Source organism: Chiroxiphia lanceolata, chromosome 2 (assembly GCF_009829145.1).
Source record: "Chiroxiphia lanceolata isolate bChiLan1 chromosome 2, bChiLan1.pri, whole genome shotgun sequence".
In the NCBI taxonomy this organism is placed as follows: Eukaryota; Metazoa; Chordata; class Aves; order Passeriformes; family Pipridae; genus Chiroxiphia; species Chiroxiphia lanceolata.
Window position 1 is genome coordinate 9103639 of NC_045638.1, and position 23184 is coordinate 9126822.

The 23184-nt window shown below is 40.2% G+C and overlaps 2 protein-coding genes across 5 annotated transcripts in view; both read right to left on the bottom strand.

The window, feature by feature from the left end:
* PRRG1 (proline rich and Gla domain 1) overlaps window positions 1-7985 on the bottom strand; it is a 33720-nt gene extending 25735 nt beyond the window's left edge. The window contains exons 1-3 of one of the 4 annotated variants that reach the window (XM_032679905.1): window positions 7896-7974; window positions 6752-6824; window positions 5167-5221 (exon numbers count right to left, since the gene is read on the bottom strand). The gene's annotated coding sequence lies outside the window, so the exon portion shown is untranslated. Of the gene's footprint in view, window positions 1-2429; window positions 2828-5166; window positions 5222-6751; window positions 6825-7895 lie in introns of those variants that run through there. The other 3 variants (XM_032679907.1, XM_032679906.1, XM_032679908.1) reach the window with 3 other exon arrangements.
* A 237-nt stretch (window positions 7986-8222) lies between these two features.
* LOC116782010 overlaps window positions 8223-23184 on the bottom strand; it is a 31680-nt gene continuing 16718 nt past the window's right edge. The window contains 1 exon segment of the mRNA XM_032677985.1: window positions 8223-8496. Within this exon segment, the coding sequence (XP_032533876.1) occupies window positions 8223-8496 (274 nt within the window).

A 23184-nucleotide genomic window follows, 5' to 3' on the forward strand; every position in this document is an offset into this window, starting at 1 on the left:
GTAAATTTCTTTGTGAAGTGCTAAACTAAACTAGAGAAATGTGCAGACAAAGCCTTCTCTTCCAAGTATTTATGCACCGTCAGCATGCTTTAATATAAATTTCCACCCTGCCTGTCCTCCCCTGAAGCAATGCATATATGACTACATTTCAGAGCATGTTTTAATGGGATTTTCCAGTCAACCAAAAATCAAATTGCATAGAAGTTATGAAAGAGTCATAAACACATTTTTCATCTTATTGAATTATATGGTAACTAGGGAAAAGATAATGAGACACAATTCCTTTACAGATTTTATTAAATTTTCTGTCACACTGGCAAATTGCATAAAGAGAGTGCACTAAAGTTGTACACCACTAGAATCCAAAGAACAGCTGCAGTAAAGCAGAGGGGTAAACAGCCCTACAAAACACAGAAAAAATGTTTTAAATACTATTATTTCCCTCTCTCAACACCCACACCCATTACCCCTCACATCAACTTTACCTGGATTTCCAAATACATTAAGATACACACATTATACACACATTGCACTTCATTTTTTCTGAGTAGGATTGGAACAAACCTACACACAAAATACTCGAGCTCAAACATATGGTCTTTTGGTTTCAGCCTTGAACAGGAGTCAAGGAATTTTACCTCTTTCCTGCCACAGATACCCACTCCTTACTGAGGATCAGCCCTCTGATGGGGGCTGATGCAGTTCTGTGCTCTGCACCAGAGATTTGCCTCCCTCCCACCAACCTCCCTCTCCTCCTCTACCCCTTCCTCTCTAGAACAGCAGCAGAAAGGAAATGTGAACTTTCCAGATTTTAACTGCCACCAAAACTAACCACTCAGGGAGCTAGTTTTGCATCCCTCTTTAGCTACCTTGCAGCCTCTAAAACATAGATTACATTTAGTTTCGTAAGACTGAAGTCAAGGATTAATTTTTATTTTAAATGGGTGTTTTGCATTAAAAATGCAAAAATTGAAAAAATCAACAGCATTTCTTTTCAAAGGATGTTAACACAGTTTTTCTATTTCATGATTGTTTGCATTCAGTAATAAGGGCTCTGTGTTGTCCTCTAGTCCAACTACTTTACTCATTGGCCCTTTCCAATCAACTACTACAGAATAGCAGAAAACCTTAAATTCATGGAAGTTTTCCTAAAGAAAGCACATTGGTCTAGAGGATGGAGGCATTCTGAACTTCGTAGCTCAAGAGAAGACTGGAAGATGACCTAACATATAATTCAAACTGTCATTTATGAAGAAATAAATGTCCCAGTAAAGATCTAAGTCAGAGCATAAATCCATATGATCTAAGTCAGAGCATAAATCCATACAAAACAAAGCTGCATGAGTTCCAGCAGTCACAGAACTACCAGTATCAGGTCATACTTATAAAGAGTTTTCCACACTTTTCAGCACTGTGAAAACACAAGTGCAGCTCCCAAAACTAAAACAATAATTCTACTGTTACTCTTCTCCTCCTTATGAAGTGATTCAGTACAATATCCATTCTGCCTGAGTAAAGCACAAAAAAATACGTAACAAAAACAATGCAGAGGATGTTCGCTTTAGAAATCTGTTTTATAAGACTTGGGGTAAAAAAATTTTACACATATTAAAGTTCCTAACACTAATACGCCAAATTAATGTGTCAAATTTGTGTGTGTGCAATCCATTGTATTTGAAGACATAATTTATCTTAATTGTGTCAAAAGCATACACAGAATCAAAATAAAGTTAGCTCTTGAAAACTTTATTCACAACTGACAGATTCTCTACAGAATCTAACATGTCTAACATTTTATTCTTGGAAGATTTAAAGGGTGTTCCCCCACACCTCCACAAAGCTGAACACATGGAAACTCTCCACATGGAAAATGTGGAGTCTTCTAATAAAAAGAAATACATCACTGCTATTTTTTAGATCTGATAACTCATTCATTTGTGTGTTCACTGAAGAAGTCATTGGAAAAATCCTAGACATGCTGCCTGTCAGCTTGTGTATCTCCATCTTTTGTGTTTCTGGTGTAGATCACTTCACTCACAAAAAATTTCATAGAATCACAGTGCAGCCCAGGTTGGAAGGAAGCTCAAAAGATTTGTCTGGTCCAACGTTCTGTGGGAAAAGGAGCCCTGTTGAGGTTATCTACCATCTCTGTCCACTGCACCCTAGAAACCTCCAGTGACTGGGACTTCACCATGTTCCTGGGCAGGTTGTTCCAGTGAATGACTGATCTCAGTGTAAAAAATTTCTTTCTTACACTGAGATGAAAACTTTGACCAAACTTTTGCCAAGGGTTCCTAAGAACAGCCACAGTGAAAGTGCTTTGATACTTCCATCTGAGACAACTACAGATGAGCTTTTGGCACTTGTAGTTGGGCACTTCTTTACAGTTCACCCTAAGTGGCCTTTCCATGAAAGAAGAGTTTGTTCACCTTTCTTCTCTCTTTCTGGGTTTGACCCCAGGGTCTGTTCACCGGGTTCTTGGTCTTTTTGAGGGATTTCCTTGTACCTTCCTTCTTGAGAAGTTTGCTGCTGTTCTTCAAAGATGTCAGCAGAGGAAGACACTGATACCCTGCTGCTTCTCTGATGGTTTTGGAGTCAGCACTCATATCAATCCCAGCTAAAGCTCTGTCTGAGAAGGTGGTCCCACACACACAGACACACAGACTCCCTCCACTGAGTCAGTACAAGTTCTGGCTGGCAGCACCCAGTGGAAAAGCTTTTTGTGTGCATGTGTGTCAGGATGCTTGTTTTGCAATAAAACTAATCAGCTCCCTGGTTCAGTCGACTGCAGAGCATTAAGAGTGCTAGTGCCAGCACAAGGGAAGCAGTCAAAATACAAAACCTGGCAAGGATGGAGTGGAAAAGGAAGAACTCCTGTTTTCAGGCAGCAGGAGAAGCTTAGATCAGTTAAGCTGCTTACCCAGCCACACACTGTGTGCCATGCCTTCATTTTGCTGCTGTCCACAGCTCTGACAACCAACAGTAACAAACAGAAAGTAGTACAGTGAGTCTGTTGCATTTCTGATGCTCAGAGCTGCTCAGCAGTATTGCAATGGAATGTCATGGACCATGGTAACTTCAGCTGCCACGGCAGAAATCTACAGGAACACCAGCAAGCGGTTTAGCTGATAATCCTGCTACGGAAACCTCATTTAGTCCTTCCCCGTAGCTGTGAGAATGAACAAGAGACTGAAAGTTAAAACAGAAAGTTGCTTCTCCCCCCAGGTTTATTGAGCAAATAGTTCCAAGAGTAAAAGTCTGCAAATAAAAGCTGAAGAATACACAAGGTCAGTGAACAGCTCACTGATAAACCTGGGGGTCCAGCCAGGTGCTAAAGTTTCACCTGTCTGATGAATCAACCATTCATGAATTTTCCTGGTAGGATTCCATAAACTGCTTTGCACCAGTGAGCAAACAAATTCACATTTTGAGTCATTATTTAATGCCAAGTAGGAAACATTTAGAAATACAGCTAATTATTATAATTATTGCAGTCTAGGCAGTTAAGTGAAACAGTTAATTTAGTGATAGGGATTTTAATGAGGAATTGCTGTAAAGCGAGTCTTGAAACTGGCCCATGGCATCCATTGTTACACTACAGGAATACAAAGAGCTCAGCAAAACAGGAACATCCAGAATTACAACAAAAGGGTATAACATCTTGGTGTAAACAAACAAATAGAAAAATCTCACTGACCCTAGAGTTCTGGAAAATACAGATGTTCTGCAGTTTCAGGCAATAAAATGAGTCCTTCACCAGGATTAAGAAGCTTTATCTACAATAAACTACTCCAATCCTACACTTCACATGGTCTCTCTGGATTTTAGCATCACTTAATTTGACCACCCTTGGGAGTAATCATATTGGAACAGACTGACTACTAAATTAAAAACTGGAAATATGTTAAGTGTGTTACCTTAGAAAAGGAGATGACAATTTTCAAAAGTCATTTCAAAAGTGACATGAGAAGGCTGATTTAACACTTTAAATGAAACACTCCACTGAGCAGGTACACAACACAGTGCAATGTGTTAAAGGCAAGGAATCCCAAAGATCTTTCAAGATGCAATTGCACAGTAATCTGTCTCTCCCCCATGTCAAGACACTTTGTTTCAAAAAAATATTTACACAAAGCAGCATTGTTGGTTTGAAAACAGGCAGCACTTGTGCTACTATACTGTCCAGGAATCTCAGCCCTTGATGCTAGCTCCAGTATGTTGGGCTGTGCAAATATATTTCTTGTCTGATTTTACATATTTATTTCTGAACAGATACCTAATTTTTATCCAAAAATAAAGATATATTACATAATGATTATTTAACGGTACATATAAGCGATAGCCTGAAATACATATAAAATATCTCTCAACAAATATGTTTCCTAAGCAAGCCAAAAGCCATGGTGTGATTTTAGGTGGTTAGGATGTAATTTCTTTAATTTCCAGTATGAAGACAGGCTTCATATTGAAATGTGGCTATTTTAATAATGGTATTCAGCAACCTTGATTAAAACACAGATTACTTGATAATCAGTACCATCAAAAGTGCTGGCAAGGAAAGAATGGGTTAAGTGTATTTCACACCTCACAAATGCACATCAAATTTTGTTTAACAAGAATCAGTAAACCAAACAAAAGTAAACAAGGAAAGGGCTGGGTATTGTCAGATTAGATTTTAAAAGGTCAAATAGTTACCAACATCTGAACTCAAAAATAGCTGGCAGGAGAACAGAGGCCAGACATGAGGTCATTCAGTCCACTCCCCTGCCAGCTCTGTAAGGTTCTCTACTGCATAATGCAAGTGCTTTTGTTTATAATGTGGAAGAGGAAAGGAAGCAAGGGTGGGGGAAGAAATCAGATTGTCTTCAGAGGCTGAAGCAAATCAACCATTAAAGAAACACCAACCAGAGAAAGGCAGCATCCTGGAAACACAGCTGATGGGAATTCATGAAGGAGAAGGATGAAAACCAGCAGCAAAGTTTCAGGATTGAGCTGAGAAACTGAAAGCAAAAGCTGTTAACATGATGTGCCAAAAAATTTTAAAGTCTTGCCTATAGGCAATCTGGTGTCATTTGCTGAGTAAATGGGAAGAAATGAAGCACAGAAGATCTACTGGAACAATGGAAGTAGAAGGGTAAAATGGCTTAGGTTTTTCCCAATACTCATACTTGGGGTAAGGGGTACCAACCACCTCTCTTGTCCCCTGCGCATCCAAGTGCTTCTAAGAGCCAGGTAAGAGTAAAAGGAAGCCAGATAAGGGTTTTTTTTCAACCTGATTAATTCTGTGATCTGCCTCATCAGAAGAATATGGAAATGGTTACACTATCACAATTGAGGGAGGTCACAGAGGTAGGCAGAACAAAATGATGGACAAGACAATCCCGAGAAAAGCTGTTTAAAATGACAGAGAAAACAAAAATGTTCACAATACTCTATTCTAAAATAACTTAGCAGTGTCCTGAAGTATATTTTATCCTGGTTTTGCCAGAGAATTTATTCATGACTCTAGATAAATTACCTAAAAATGCTGTTTTGAGGTAGGTACCAACTACATACATCTTTTTTAGGGATGCCTCTCCCAAAATCTGGGTTCTTGATCTGCAAAAGCAGCATAAGCTTAGACCAGATATTAAAATTTATTTGCACCTGTATACTTAATATAAGCCAGGACACTGAACTCAATACCCTGAAAAAGATCAGATCCTACCTGGACCAAATTTGTTCTCCATAATTTTGTCTTTCATTCTTCATGTGGAATGGGAGGATGATTTCCTTGTCTTAGAAGAGTTTTGTCAGTTAAGGGGGGAATTTGTCAAGTACTGAGATACTAAGGTGATAAGTACAACAGAAGACACAGGGAAATTTGCAATTCCACAGTCAAAGCAGAATTTGATGCAGATTTGAGTCACATTCAGAAAATGTCTCGACATCACACAAGCAAATTAATGAGGATGAGACCAAAATACTTCATCTCTTTAATACCTTGAGTATAACAGGATTTTTTATGCAATAAACTATATGTTATTACTTAATAGAAAACTGTAATTCAGTCTAGATGTATGAAGAGACTGAATTAAAGCTAACTCAAGAACTTTAGGTCTCCATTTTTGAGTCATTCTGAAGATGACACTATTAGTATAGTTACTGTGACTGTGTGTAACTACCAACTTCTAATGAAAGAAAATTGATGTCACCAAGTTATAATCTCAACACCTGCACTATAACCAGCAATGCTTTGCTGTTTTGAGCTAGTATATTAGTTGGACAAATTTCTGGATGAACTTGTGTGAGAAATGGATGTTTCACCAAGGGATTTCTTGTTATTTGCTAATTCCAAGAAAACAGATACTCAGGAATCCCAGGCTCTAGCCTTATCTGTTTTGAGAAATAAAGTTTTCTAGCCTAACAGAAGTTGAAATGAGATGGATGAACACATGACTAAAAATCTCACTCTTGTTTCCATGCAGTACTCTCACACATAAATTCCCTGTCCCCTCTTCTCCGGCTTCTAATTTCATTCCCCTGGTGCAGCAAGAACTACTCTTGCAATCTCACTCACTGGCTAAGGCTCCTCAGACTGCTTGTCACCTCTTGCACTTGTAAACCTCCCCCACAACTGCTTTATCAATGGCACTCCCTCTGTTAAACACACGAGCCAGAATGCTCAACATCACAGTTGCACAACCCCTTTACACAGGTCTGTCTCTGCCTATGTGTAGGCATTAAAAAAAAAAAAAAATTGTATACATACCTACTCATTTATGTACAACAAAAATAAACTCTTTCCCTCCACATCACGTTTCCTTGAGCCAGTATAAACTCTCCTATGGCAGTGCAGAGAAACAGACGTGATCACTAACTAGGTTAATCAGAAAGTGTTTATAAGGTCACTGTGAATCTGTGGGTAATGCTCCGTGCCACTTCACCCCATTGCTGCATAAACAATGGTGCCAAGTATGGGGAGAGAATGGTACAGAGAGCGGCAATCAGCAGCCCAGGCTGCAGAAAAAGCACGACTTCAGTGACAGCAACAGCCAATAGTAATAAAAAATTTAAGGTCTTGATTTTAATCTAGGACACCAACATCTGCGTAACTGTCCCTCTTCTCTTCCCGGGCTTATCTATGAAAACTTAAATTAGTGTTCTTCACTGGCCCCGTTCCTCTCCGTTTTGTTCCCAACAAGCCTTGGCCACCGCCTGCTCTCTCACCCCTCATCCAATGCAACATTGAATCCCAGCTTCAACTGTGATGACACCGACGCTGCCTCTGCCCCTGCTGTTTCCTGTGGATGTGGATACATTGTCCCCTTGCCAGCTCCAGGCCTGGGAGAGGGTCCATGAGACCCCGGCTCGGGGGTCAGGCTCGTTCCCCAAACACCCGTTCCCATCCCCAGCATCTCCCGGCTTAAGCCCTGCCCCGGGCACGGCAGCCCAAACACGGGCGGGGTCTGTGGGTGATCCTGCCCAAAGTGCACACAGTTTTAACAGGAATACGAAAACTTCAGATGGCCGTGGCTTTGTTTTGGTGTTGGCGTTTTTTGAAACTTCAGAGAAAAGTGTATCAGCTGCCTGTGTCGGAGACAGCCACTACCTCTTTCAAAAGACAAACTCCGCAAGATTCTTCCTTTGTTCGCTACAGTCCACACATTTCCTCCCCGGCTTAACTGGAAACGGCACAAACCCCGTGAGAGAAGTTTCCCGGGCGGTTCCCGGAGCTCGGCGAGAGGCGCCGGGACACGTTCCACCCTCGCTCCCCTCCGAGGGTCTCCCCGCGCAGCCCCCACAAGGGACCCCCGCCCCGGACGCACCCGCCGGGCACCGCCCCGCCCCGCCCGCTCCCCTCGCCGGGCAGCCCGTTCCCCTCCGCGGACACCCCGCGGACAGCCCGCACTCACCGCCGCCGCCCGGGCGAGGTTCCGCAGCCGGGCCGGGGGTGCCGGGCCGGGGTGTCCCAGCGCTGCCGCCACAGCTCCCGCTGCGCGCTCAGCGGAGCGGGCGGTGTCCGCGCATGCGCCCGGGAGCCCGAGGGCGGCCGTGAGGCGGGGAGAGACCGAGGGCGACCCGGGGCTTCTCTTGCTCGTTCCCCCGCTCTCCGCTCCCCACCGCCCCTCTGCTATCCCGCGCCTTCAGCCGAGGCCCTTTTCAGAGCTGGCCCGGGCAGGATGATTCCCTTCAGCCGCCCCCATCGGGACCTTCCCACAGCCGCGGTCCCAGCCCCGGGCTCAGCGGAGCCCGGTGGTCGCCTCACAGCTGCCCGGCTGAGCCCCCCAGCGCAAGGCGTTTCCAGCCCTAAAGTTTATATCGGTTTGTGTGTATAACAAAATCACAGGATCAGTTAGGTTGTAAAAGACCTCTGAGATCATGGAGTCCGGCGTATGACCGAACCTCATCGGCCACACCACGGCACCGAGTGACTCGCCCAGTCCTTCCTTAAGCATCTCCAGGCTCGGTGTCTCCACCACCTCCCTGGGCAGCCCGTTCCAATGTTTAATCACCCTTCCTGTGGCGAAATTCCTCCTAATGTACAACATATATGTAGATACACGCAGTCTATTCTTGTAGGGAAGTGACACACATACACACACGCACCGGCACATGTGTTCTTCCACGGAGAGCTAAAAATTGCACCAAGAGTCGTGATTTCCCCCTTCAATGTGTCCCCAGGGGTGGCTGCACGGACCCGTGGTCTTGTTTTCCAGAGTTCTGGGCTTCTGGGTGTGCTTGGATCTCACCGCCCTGGAAGGTGCATTTCAGGAACCCTAAACCCCCTCATGTTCCACATTAAAAATTAAAAGTTCCACATTAAAAATTCAGTTGGTTTTTTGCACTGCCCAGAATTCATCTGAAACCAAACTCTCTCAAACCAGAGAGTTTGATAGCTTACTTTTGTTTGTGACTAGCACCTTTATTTTTGCCTCTGATTTTTAATGGCTGTGTATGGAAAGAGGATAAAGCTCCTCAGAAAATTCACAGCAAATGAATAATCCCTACCTGACTTCAAAGGTGCTGTTGTCAGTGGTGCATTGACCTGGTTATAAATTACTTTGGAACGATTCACAAAAATAACAGCTTGGCTTGCCAGAAGAAAGATTGAGGTCTAAATGGTGTGGAGCATAAAATACCATTTATTCCATGAAGCTCTATATAAATATGCAGTGGTTTTTGAAGTTTACATTGCTGCTGTCTTCATGTTCAATGCTCTGTGGCTTCAATTTTTAGTGTTGCTATTTTGTATAGCAGTACTTTTTACCTTTAATTTTATATTAACAGACAGCTGACAATCATCAGAAAAGGAATGAGGTAATAGTACAATCAGAGAAATGTTGAGGGAACAGAAAATGAGACACAGTTTGCAACAGGTCAGATATGTCTCAGCTTCTTTAATGGATCTTGACCTATAATAAAAAATAATAGTTTCATTTGTGTCAACTCAGAACTGACACTGAGACCATCAGGTTTTAAACAAAGAAATCACATCAATGTGTCTGACAGTTCTTAGAAAAAATTGTTTAGAAATTCAAATGCCTAGAAATAATGGGAGGCAAAATACCTCTGCTCTTTTAAAGTTTATGTAGGGCCTGACAACAAACGGTCATCAGTGGCCATGGAAAGAGACACACATCATCAGAGGTTAGGTCTCCAAGAGAAGTGGATTTACATCTGCCTTTCTTAGGGAGGCAGGACAGGTTGTTTGAATATGCTGTATTCAACCGTATCTGTTTAACTTAATGGCAGGTGGTTGGGAAATAACCAGGAAAGGCAACAGATGAAAAATTTATTTGTAAGGGTCAGAGACAATATTTAACTTAATAATTATGCAGTCTTTTCTTCCTTGATTCCAGATGCATTGCATAGTTTGTTTGTGAAGGCTGAGAACCAAAGCTCAAAAGGGCTATGAAAAAGTTAGAAAACACTGTGAACAGAGAACAAGAAATGTCATGGCCATATTTGAAGAGAGAAAACTGTCACTGAGCCTTGCTGAAAGGAGTGGAGGCAGAAAAACAGACCAATACTTGAGTAGAACTCATTGGGGAATCTTACAGTTGTGTGGACTTTTTCCTTAGAAATTAACCAATTTTTAAGGATATAGTTTAATAAAATTTTAACTGGAAGAGGTACTTGGTCCATGGTAGAATTTTCTGACAGAAGGAGACCCATCAGGATAATTTTGCTGTGTAAGTACTTTCCTTGGATTTTTGAAAATTAATTCAAATCCTGGCTCTTCTACTTTGAAACATTTGAGTCCCAACTTTTGGAGATGTCTCACTTTATACAAATAATTAAGTATTCATGAGAACAGCAGTAGTAAACCCACCTGAATGTCCTAACTTCTTGTTGAGATGAACAATTCTCAGTTCTCAAAAAAAATCTTAAACCTCAGGGTTTTTTTCTCAACTTCTGTTTGGTACAGAATAATTCAAATAAATTTGAATTTTCATTTCATATCTGCTTTCATCTCTAAGAGTAAACAGGGATTTGATTTTAAAAAGGTTGTCATGGGCAAGTACACAGTTGCTTCTAACTCCAGGGTACCTCAGGAGGTTCACTCCTGAGTCACGAAGAAAGTGATACAAAAGTGACAATCGAACCAGACCTTTCTGAGGTGAAATAATTATCATTATCATGCAGCCCAGGAGAAGGATAAGGAGTGGGAGAAACAAGTATTTCGTCTGAAGGGAGATGGAAATTCAAACGCTATTGCAGTAAAAGAACTGAGAAGACTTAAAAAGTGGAAGGAAGAAGAGTTTTGTCTAGCACAATAACTGCGATACTGTACTGTTTTCTAGAAAGATATATTCTAGTACATACCCTAAATTTAGGCACAGCATATAAAGGAAGTGTACACCACAAAGTCATCTTATTTTTTTATATATGTAATATGATATGAATAAAGACACTTTTGCAAACAGAACTTGCTTGAAAAAAACAAAGGAAAAATATATAGAGTATGATTTACTGTCAAGGGTTATTATGAGTTCTGTCTTTCAAACCCACATATCAGTTTTCCTGCTTGTACTGTGCATTGTGTTTGCACAACTAACTTGTACCCTGCACTGGAACATTTCTCCGGATGTCACACTTTTCACATAAATGTAACAGGTTTATTGTTTCTTTGTCATCAAACAAAGCAAACAAATGTAAAGCCAGGAGGTTTCTAAGATGCCATGTCACATGCAGATCCAACGTCCTCATTACTCAGTGTTTCCTGCTCTGTGACTTTTTCTCATCTCCTGACACATGAGAAACTTCAACACCGAAGGGGGTTACACTGATGACGAGAAAACAACACAAACTTTCCCTTCTCATTTTATCCCTTCATTTTGGTTTGCCATGTAGTTTTGAAACTTCTGATGTTTCAGTGCAAAAGTGCAGGATGCAAAGAAGCAATTACCACTGTGGGGAACCATGCCATAATTTTCAGAATATTCAACCATTTCCCCCATCCAGTCCCTCTGCCCTGAGATCTGGGGCTGGAGCAGTGTTCCTCTCAGCCACGTAGGCAATAAAAAGCTGCTCTTTAGAGCCCATTAAAGGTGCTTCTTAGGCAGGGGAGTTGGTCAGTGCTGGCAGCATCGATGAATGGTGTTCCCAAGGAGCCTGGTCATGACCCCAATGCTGCTGCTGCTGCACTGAAGCGCTGCCAAACAAAATCTTCACATCAACAGGCTGCACTCAGCATCTCCCTGTGCACTGTGAGAACTAACACCACGTGAACGAATTCTACACTCTTGGGCTGTTTTCAAGTGTGTTAAAATATCACTGTGTAACACATTAACTCAATTCAAATATTTTAGATTTTTTTTATAATTCTTAGTTATTCTAGCAAAGCAACATTGGAATGTTTAGTGTTCTAAATAGCTGCTCACATCTAAGTGGCTTTGTGCTTTCAGAAACTAATTTATGATTTGATCCACTCCCTTCCCAAACATTAATAGGATTTGGTGTGTGTTCCACTTGTATTGTGAATTACTCAGAAAGCACCATTTTGCATCTGTGGATGTATTCATCGGAATCTCTGTAGATCACACGAGTGTGCAGTTGATCAAAGACAAATATTGCAAAGAATTGCAAGTGTATTTCTGTTCTGTAACTGCAGTATGGACAGCAGGTTGCATATAAGTCCACTGTTTTCATAATGTATATTGTAGTTTGATTGGTGGCCTCCATACAGCACCTATGAAAGTGTCATAATTATTTTTCTGATCCTGAGCATTTCCATATCTCATAATTTCTTCTGTGTTGAAACAAATAAAGGGAAAGAGAAAAACAAATAAGAGGAAATATTTAAAAACAAACTGGGTCTTTTCAACTGTGCAGTTCTTCCCTACACATTAATAACCAAAACCCCCTCAGCATTTTATGACATGAATCTGCAAGTTATTTAGGACAGTTGTAGACCTCAGAACTGAAAATTACATTGTGATATGCCCAGATCCCTACTGGGGTAACAAATTAAAACAAATTAAAAAACTTTCTAGTCAGGGCTTCCAAATAGCTTTGTTTCTTAGTGGATAAGAATGTGAGAATATTCAGAATATTCATAGCATCTAGAAATAAACAGTTGATGAAATAATACCATTCTTAAAAGAGAGTCTGACAACTGTTAGGGAAAATTCCAGTCCCCGTGATGTTTGTGGAAATAAGTGATTTTTGATTCACACTGCTAGACTCTACCCTGTGACTTTGGAATATATTTCCTTACTTTTAAGAAGACTGGGAAATAGATGAGTGACATTTTATAACACCATGCAAAGCTTTTAAAAGTCCATTTGATATAAAAAATAAATAAGCAACTATGTTTAAAAGGGCTGTTCTAGCAAACTCACTATCCCTGTACCACAAGCAACTCAGATTTCATTTCTGTGGTTACAGAGTCTCTCCAGAACATCTCAACAGAATAACCTCCTTGCTGTGCATTTTTTCTTACAGTTTGTTCTGCTGTTGACAGTATAGATCTGATACACACAGTCACAAGGCAAGCATACAAAAAAAAAAAAAGGCAAGTAGTTCAAGTACAAAAGCTGGAAATTGATTTATTTAGTTTGTTACTACATACTGTCAGAATTCCACTAACATGATCTCATAACATGCAGCCTTGTGTGCCTTCTGATTGTAAATAGAAGTCTAAGGAGAATGACGCTTATTTATTCCATACAGTCCTCAAGTACACATCTTGAATTTTCCCACAACACAGCGATGATAAAATCCTCTGTTGTGCTTTAATTCTGCTAAACGGAAAACCTGCTTGGAAGACCTCAGTTATCTTCTGGGAAGCATTGGTCTCTTTGGGGTGAGTGACCGATAGGCCAGATGGGTGTGCTACCACTCAGAGAGACTTTGGCAGTCTGAAGGGGTGGGCCAACACCAGTCTCATGAAGCCTAACAATGGGAAGTGACAAGCCCTGTCCCTGGGGATGAAAAACGCGGTACAACCGACCTCCTGGAAAGCATCTTGGCAGAAAAGGACCTGAGAGTCCTGGTGAACACATGTGCCCTTGTGGCAAAGCACCCTGGTCTGCTTCAGACAGACTGTCAACAGCAGCTGATGGAGGCTTTTGATCCTTCCCATCCACTGAGCCTTGGTGAGACACACTTGGAGAGTCTGGTAAAGGGCAATGAAGACAACTGAGGATCTGGGGAGTCTGAGGGAGCTGGGACTGTTCGACCTGGAGAGGGGAATGCTCAGGGGAATCTTATCCATGTGTATAAGTATCTGATGGGATGTTTTTACCATAGAAGACAAAACCAGACTATTGTCAGAGGTGCCCAGTGACAGGACAAGAGGAAATAGCACAAATTGAAATACAGGAAATTCCATTTTTTTTATGATGATGGGGATGATCAAACAGTGGAATAGGCTGCTGGGAGAGATTGTGGCGGATCAATCCTTGGAGATAATAAAAATCTGACTGGACATGACCTTGAGAAACCTGCTCTGAGCAGAGGTTTGGACAAGCTGTTCTTCAGCAATACCTTCCTGCCTCAGCTGGTTTGTGCTTCTGTCTCCAAACCACTTCCATGTAAATGGTAGTTTTGCAAGGGTAAGGACAATAGGCAGTGAACTGGGCTGAGTCCTGTGTTTTGAACTGAGTTGGATGACACATGTTTTGAGTAAAAGAGGAGACAGGTATGAGGGATTGAGTGCATGAAGAACAAGTGTAGCTGCAATATGAAGGCATAGGCCTGGCTTATGGTACCAGGGTTCAGCAGGCAGGTGAAAACTAATGAGGACCAGGGAGCAGAAGCTAAAAATGGCAGGGTGGTTAGAAAGAACCCCCAGATGCCTCCTGAGGTGATGCCTCCATCAGTGAGGCTTCCTGATGCTCTTCCTGCCACTCCATGTCTTTAGCTACCATCATCATCATGTAGGCAGCCCCTGTTCCTGGTGCAGGTGTTGCAAGACACAGGAGCACTCCAGGCTCTGATGTCTAAATCGTGTCTACAGTGAACTCACTGTCCAGTTTAAATCAGCAACTGTTTCACAGCTATCCATGAGTAATCCAACTGAATGGTCAAAACGGAGAAACTAAAGAGATGTTAATGTCAGAAAAAATGGGACTGTGACTGTTGGGAAAGACAGGAAGCAGAGGACCCTCTGGTGAAGCACTAACTGTGTTTAGAAGCATGTTAGTGAATGAGAAGCTTTTTGTGCACTGCAGTCAGGCCTGCATGGAATCACAAGGATTGAGCTTCTGTATCAGCATCAGTGGTGTCATCATTTGCCTTTTGTTTATCCTTAGCTTTGTAAAAAGCAAGTGACTCATCTGTTCACTCACAGTTTATTTTGAAATGCTTTAACTATTGTTTCTGGATAGCCGAGTGAATTGTAGGATGTCACTGGAGGATTGTTGCTGTTTGAGTAATGGTAGCTTGTTTCTACGCAGCTGATAGCCATATTAGCCACAAATAACTGATTTGTGGTCAGGAGCAAGAGAAAAAGAACTGCTAGATCTAAACTTCAAGTTAATTTTTGGCAAAGATATAGCCCTTTCACCTTGCTTTAACTTGAGAAAGGTCATATTCTTTTTTTCTAACTCAACCACATTGAAGCTGGATCCAATGGTTAGTTCTACAAGTTGTTCTGAAAAGCATTCCACAGTTTGCATCTCCTCAGTTAATTCAGAAGAATGGTAAGAAATCACATTAACAAAATCATGGGCTCCTAAAAAGAAGAAAAAAGAGTACAGTAATAGGAAACAATGTCAGATGAGTGAGGATGAGAATTAAAAAATGATGTGGGAGTGAGGGATCTAACCAGGGTTACAGAGCAAACAGCAAAAAGGGTAACAAGAAGTCATTCTTTAACCATGTTAATGATTAGAGGAAGACTTAGGAATGGTCTCTCTACTACTCAGTGAAAGGGAAGAGCAAGTAATGCGTGAAGAGCAGTCACCAATATCTCACTGTCAAAAGAGTTTCTGGTGAATTTGTCTTTAGTCCTGGTCCATTCGGTGGGTGATAAAGTGGAAAAAAAAGCTTATTGCATTGTCAGATAATATGTGGATAAATTTCAAGTATATTTGAGGACAGGATTAGAATGAACAATAATCTTGATAAACTGAAAAAGTAGAGTATGAGATTCCATAGAAAGAAATGAAAAGTACTATACTCAGGCGTTATATATACATATATTTTATATGTGAACTCAAAATGCTTTTCAGGGATGGATGAACATTCAGAAGCCCTGTATTAAAAAGGCAATTTGGACATCTCTTCATAATGCCTGTCTGTAAAATGTGACATAGTATAAGAAAGATATAAGGCTGTTAGAGAGTGTCCAAAGGAAGGCTGGAAAGATGGGTCTAGAGGGGAAGTTATACGAGGAGTGGCTGAGGTCATTTGGTCTGTTCAGCCTGGAGAAGAGGAGACTGAGGGGAGACCTCACCGCGTTTACAACTTCCTTGTGAAAGGAAGAGGAGGGGCAGGCACTGATCTCTGTGTGACGAGTGACAGGACCCAAGGGAATGGCCTGGAGTTGTGTCAGGGGAGGTTTAGGTTGGATATTAGAAAAATGTTCTCCACTCAGAGGTTGGTTGAGCACTGGAACAGGCTCCGTGTGGAAGTGATGAGAGCACCAAGCCTGACAGAGTTCAAGAAGTGTTTGGAAAATGCTCTCAGGAACATGGTGTGACTCTTGGGGCTGTTCTGTGCAGGGTCAGGAGCTGGACTCAACGACCCTTGTAGGTCCATTCCAACTCAGGATATTCTATGATTCTATGAGGTATCCCTGGTAAAATGCTTGCCTGTTAAAAGAGAAGGCTTCCGGACTGATTGCTGACAACCTCAGCATTCTCTGTAATGCCACTGCCTCTTGCAGTGAGGTGTTAAGAGAAGGATGGGGAAGAAACAGAGATCTCTGATACAGTCATGTTTAGCTATTGTTGTGGACAGTCCTGATGAGTCAGATACCCAGTCAACTTTATGAACAGCTCCTGCTTCTGTTTTCTTTTTGGAGGCTCTGAACTCTCCTAAAACAGCCTCCTGCCAAGAATGGACTTGGTGGACTTACAGCATTTCCACCTGCAGCGTCCAAAAGGAACAGCTGCGTTTTCCCAGCCCTTTGCTGTTACATATCATTCCCTCAGTGCAACTTTGGTGGTTTACTGTAGCACTTTTCTTATCTGTTGTGGTGCCAAGTGAAACAAGTTTTTATAAACATTCAGTGGCAATTTTGTGCAGACACATTTTATTTTGCTTTCCAGCCCTCTAGCAGTATGTGTGTTGTCAACTGTTACATTCAGCTGTGAGGTGGCCCTTGCCAACTCAGGGCTAGTAAAATATGGAACTTTTTTAACAGAAAAGGAAGTGTTATCATGCTCTTCATAGTTAGTATTTTATCCAAAGTATTTGATAACCGACAACATTTGTTGTTTCCCCAAGGAACATTGTCGCCAGATTTGTGCTGTTATACAGTTAGTTGCTATATCTGGACTTAATAGCTAAGGAGATTTTACCAAATTCACTATAGCAAAGTGAAGATCATATTTTTATGCTAATTTTTGCTAAGAGAACTCTCTGAATATGTCCTTGAAATCAGATTTTAAATTGTGAATGAGCAATAAAATATATAGCAGCTTTCATATTTAGAATATATTTTAAAAGTCTTAACTGGGACAAGTAAGCCTCAAAAGACATTTGAATAATTCTGTAGTTGCCTTTATATAACATTATGCACAATTTGTCAGCAATAATGCAATAAAGGGGCAAAAATTCATATTTGGCTTGCAAATAAACATTTTTTCATCATTGTCTGAAGTCCCCTATTTTGTATCTCCAGTAAACAAAGCAATATTGGAAAAATAAATCCATTTCTTGCTTTCATATTCAATTTTCCTGTTAAAAAATGTTTGTATTACTGTTGTATTGTGTTGCTTTCCAGCATATGCTGATAATTAAATAAAAGATTTAAAATATGCAAATAAGAAGTAATTTATTTGGCAGTTGAATACTGATTCAAAGTCAATGAATTTGTTCTTAAGTTTGATTCTTTCCGAATATAAAAAAAATTCATAAGAATGTTTGTATTAGCTGTTTAAGATAATATAAAACAATTTCGATTTCTTCTGGGAACTCTCTACAAATTTATACTGTAGTTGCATTTGAGTAATGATTTCAGTTCAAGTCATGCAAATTATTAGTTCTGAAAACTATCAGGTTAAAACTCATATTATTCAAGAAAAAGATGTGTTTATTTCAGATGACTTCTGAAGTTATTGCAATGGGAGATGTTAACTATATCTTCTTCCATTATTTATCCTTCTGTTCGCTTTGTGTCACACAATAGGAATATGAACAAATTGATCTGTTTCTTCTCAACTTGTCTTTAGGCTTCACACGCACACACAAAGGCAGAAAGTTGTTGGTTTTAATTGATTTTATGTGTGTATCTCAGAAAAATATTCATCTTTTTAATTGGTCTCAGGGTATGCAAATTTTTGTTCTTAAAATATTTAGAACTTAAATTTTGACTCAAAATTGTCCTCACAGGTTTCTTTAAAATCTCTAGATCAAGGGCACTTTGGAAAATGCCTATCTGATAATTCCAGAAGACCAATGCTTTCAAATTTTAAGACTGAATTAGAGCTGAGCTGATCTAATTACTTGCTGTGACTGAAAGAAAGAGAGCTTCCTTCACCTTTTTATCTTTCATCTTCCTCCAGATCTCCTCTATCTTTTTTTTCTTACCTTAACCTCTCTTTCCCATCTTCCTTTCTCCAACCCTTTCGCAGTTCTGACCATTTCATCCATCATTCCCACTCCCCTACCTTATTCCAGCTCTGATGCTCCTCAGGACGTCACCCATACTGGCAGCAGTGAATTTTTAGTGACTCACCTTTTCCAAACGAACTCTGTGCATTGGTGTCGATAAACTTATGAGATGTAGAAGTGACAAAGATTTTGGGAGTATTGTCTCTCAGTAGTCACCCACAAAATTTAATTCAACCTAGATGTTAGCTGTGCTACTGGCAGAAGGCCCCTGAGACCTTCAGGCACAAAGTTGTGGTTTTCCACACTTCACAGGACAGAGAAAATCTTCCTGCATCCCTGATTTGTCACTTACACTTACACTATGGCAATTTCAAAGAAATAAATAATGCTAATCTAGGTCCAGCACTGACTAATGAAATTCATTTCAGCATAAACATTTTTACAGTCCATCAACCTTCGTGAATGACTTCTTGTGAAACAAAGATGGTGCATTCAGTATAGAATTTAATAAATTGAGAAGAGCAGTTACAAGTTTTTGTTCTCCCTATTATAATGTGCCTGGTAACTGAAGTCAGGACAAATTTGATTGCAACAAGAAACTCCTAATGAGTTTGCCAAGATGCATGTCTCCCTAATGAGGCTGAGAGGCTGTGATTGGGAGTGGCATTATATTTATTCTACACACATAGAAACATTAATAACCCTTTGGAAAGATTAAGTTCCTTCTTAGGATTATTAATGAATACAAAATGAGGATTTTTTTTCACAAAGAAAACAAATTAAGAAACAAACACATGAACATTTGGTTCAAATCAGCACCAGCAGTTTTGCATTCATTTTGCATACTTTTATTTTTCTATCACTTGAAAACTAAACAAATTTATATTTGTTCTGTTAAACTGCTGGGCCAAACCACCACCTTACACAACACAACAAAATTCCACAGTAAGCTTTTTAGAAATGGTAAATATTCTCCACCCCTTCCCTTTGTCTGGAGGAGCCTAAACATGCTGAAATACCTGATAATCAACCCCATCTTCAACTAGTTTTGGTTAAAATAATTTAGACATTAAGGTATTAAGTTATAACATATCATATGAGGTCTCTTACCTTATGGTTAGCAAACATCTAGACATTTAGATTTTTAGACTTCTACAAGAATTAAAATCAGGCTTCTCATATTTTTCCTAATGGGAAGCCATACTTCTCAGAAAATGAATTAAATCCATGTGAACGCTACTAAGAAGAACATATTTTCTTTAATAGATTTATAACCTTAAAACATTGTGAGTACATACAGTAGTCATTAGAAGAGAAATGTGCTCAGTAGTGGGTGCAACACTAGAACAGTTACCTACACAAGAACAGTTAGAAGAACACTATTGAGATCGGTGTCGAAGTCCCAGAAGTCAGGAAAGCAAAAGTGAATTGACTTCTTGTCTAATATAACTAAGTATTTAGTTACATTACCATCTCATTCAGCTTGCAGGACAAGCAAGGCTCATCTAAAGTGAGATTCTTGCTTTTCAATAGGTATTTGCAAGTTAGGCATCTAGTCTAATCTAGGTTTTTAGGCTATCTTTCAAAATGGGTAATATGTATCCCATCTGAAGATGGACATCTAGGATTTTTAGAAAGGTAAAATTCTCATCAGTGTTTTCATAGACTGAGCCTTTTTTTTTTTTTGTACACTAGAAATCTAAGATTTAAATCACTAAAATTAGATGAGGTGTATTCCCTCACAAGCATAGAGGAGAGCTTCCTTCTCTAGGTTGCAGTCCCTGGCTTCACACCAAAGCAAAAGGAATAGAAGCTACAAAGTCTTTCTGTAACACAGTCTTCCATAGATGGCACACGTGGTTTGGTCAGTCTGAGGAGCTACAAGAGGTAAAGTAATTCAGCAGCATTAGATCTCTAGGGACTGTAGTTAGTTTTCTAATGAGGCTTTACCAGTATGTGCAATCCGAGATTTTTTTGTCCTTACTGGACAGCTGAACAGATTTTCATGAGGCTGCAAATGACTCTCCCCTGACAAAAATATTAACTCGCAAATAAAGGTCAAGCTCATGGACTAAAACCTGGAGAAAACAGAATGTTCAATGAAAAGGCTGACAGGACTGGCAAAACAATGTGATTCCCTAGCTGTATTTTCACATATGTGTGACTCGTTAATATTGAAATTTCCTGAATAAATAGCACTGTGCAAGCACCAGATATGGGGAAATTTGCTCGTAGGTAACTAAAGGTTTCAGAATCTTAAGACATCAAACCCAAGGTCTTTTAATAGCATATATGGCCTAGTCTGTAATAAAATTTGTTCCAGCTGCTTGTATTGCAATGAATCCCTATATGCAGAGCATTACCCAGCTGCCTGGCAGCCCCCCTGACTTTCATTACGTCCTGAACGTTCAAAGTATATTGGGGAAGTTTCAGTGAGCATCCTGTTCTCTGGAGATTTAAACAATCCTACAGTCTTTTACAGGCAGACACAAATCCACTTTTATCACACTCTAAGTCACCCGGGAGCTGTGCTGATGTTTTAGCATGCTGTTGAGCCCAAGCTGATATAGCCTCACAGGGTTTATTAGTTTTGCCCCTTGACAACAGCTTTACACAGCTTCTGCCTCGGAGATGTCTTGTCTCCAGTCTCTCCGGACCTTGTCCACCTACAGGATCTGTGTAGAGGTGCCCATGGGAAAGAAGTTTGAGAACTGCTGCCTTCTCGCACACAGGGGAGGCAGCTGAGACAGTGCATGTAGTGTGAATAGTAAACTTGCTTACAGCTGTGAGATTTCTCTTTGGCAGCTTTGAGGGAGCTGGCTGCAATCAGAAATGCACACTGTGCAGATGCTGCTGTATTAACTCACTCTGATGGTTTCTGTTTTGTTGCTACCAGCCGCCGTTATGCACACTGCACAGAAACTAGATTATCAGGAACAGTGAAAACCCATCATGGGACAGCCATGTCCCTTTAAATCCAACAAAGCAAATAACTTACAATAGCTTTCAGAGTATGTATTATTTATTATCAGTCATATAGTCTCCCTCAGCTGTTATTCAGACTTGACCTGCACCGCAGAGTTTTGCCAGCAGAGTTATTTCAGCTGCAAGTGTGAAAATAATCGTGCTCCCTTGCTGATAGAGCTGTGCTGCAGGAGAAAGCATTTGTTGGCCTGATTAACGTTGCAGGGGAAAAATAAAATAACACCCAAGTTGACAAAAACCCCCTCTTCAACAAATGCACACTGCATCTTTGCTAGGCTGCTGTGCCAGAATAGCTGTCCTCAAACTGGGTCTCTGTAGGAGAGCTGAGCTCTCAGAGGGAAACAATCTTAAAAAAGCAGTCAAAATGGAACCTATATGTAAAAGAAGGAATAATAATTTTGCTCATAATGCATGATAGAGAGGGTTATGCATTCTGTGAAACCCTGGATATGTAGAATTCAATAGCAAAGGGACAGGACGAAATGCAGGATTCAGGCTGAAATGTATTCTGTGGCTCAGGCAGTCCCCATAGAACTAACCTCTTTATCTCTTCACATAAAATCTTTCTTTTTTTTTTTTATTTTTTTCTTTCCCAAAGATTCCTACTATTTAATTCTTTAATATAATGAATTATGATATTTATTCTTCATTTCTGTTTCTTGGAATGCCAATATGCTCACTTTCCTTATTGTTGCTTTATTAATGCATTTTTTTTATCAAGCTAATGGAAATTGCTAGCACAATATCCATGGAGAACTGTGAGCTTGGAGACATTAATCGTCTTTCTTATCCTCTGAGAGTTTGCTTTTAATTCAGGGAAATCACTTGAGATTAATGGACTGGGGGAATGGACTGAGGTCCAGATAAAGCCAGAAAAGCAAAATAAACATTCCAAGAAGAACATTGTTGTGCACAGTGAATGCAAAAATAACAACCTGAACAGAGAAGAGGTGCTTTGTTGGGGACTACCCACTGATTCCTGGCTGAAGCTTATTGCAGTGCATTGCAGGGCTGTCCTCATTAAAACTGTGTGATTTCCTCAGAGCTGTAAACTGTGCTTGTTTTCCTCCTGGTACAACATACAAAGGCTCCCTTCCTCGGTGGTGTTAGTCTGCTGTGCACGTGTCAAGTTGATGTTTAAACCTTCACATGGTACCCGGGTACTCCTTGTGTTGCTTGAAGAGCTCACAGTGAGATCTTCAAAGTGATTAAAAATCAAGACCAAACTATATTAAAGGCTGAATTTGAGTCTGTGAACTACCAAGATAGTTGATCTCCCAGGAGGATGCAGTTTACAAATCAGAAGATAAAGCACACAGAGCTGGGAGATTGGACAGTCTCAGGACTACACACTGTTTTTCTTCCTAAGGAAGCCTCTTCATATGTCTATCTCCTCAAATTTGTGGTCTAAATAACAGTGACGAAGATACACCACCCAAAGGGTAGATACATGTAATTAAACCTGAGGGAGACCAGATATTTCTGATCTCATTAAGACACCCATTAAGGTCTTAATTGCTGGAAATCTGGGTTCAAGTAGAAGTTGTTTATCTACGACAGTGATAGGTAGGATTTTAAACCTCCATATAAGTCCACGTGAGTTGGAAATAATGATAATAATATTTTATGGGTTTTATTGTATTTATATGAAATAGGAGCAGTACAATGATAATTGCTTATGTTTTTGTTTGTTAGATTTATAATGGTATCATGCAGATAATTACACCTAGCTAACTGGCTGAATAATATATTTTATATCTCAGATGGTAAGAGATGAGTAGCACTGAATACAGAAGTCTCAATTTTTGAACACTGGTCTTTCATGAGACACTATCAAAGCTCACTTATCTGCCTTACTATACTTTATCTATCTTCTGTCATTTGAGCAGTGTCCTCTAAAATTTCACATACTTATTGTCAAGGGTCACTGACTAGAGAAAAAAATTACCTTCATATCTGTACAATAGTTCATTAGAGAAAATTATTCAA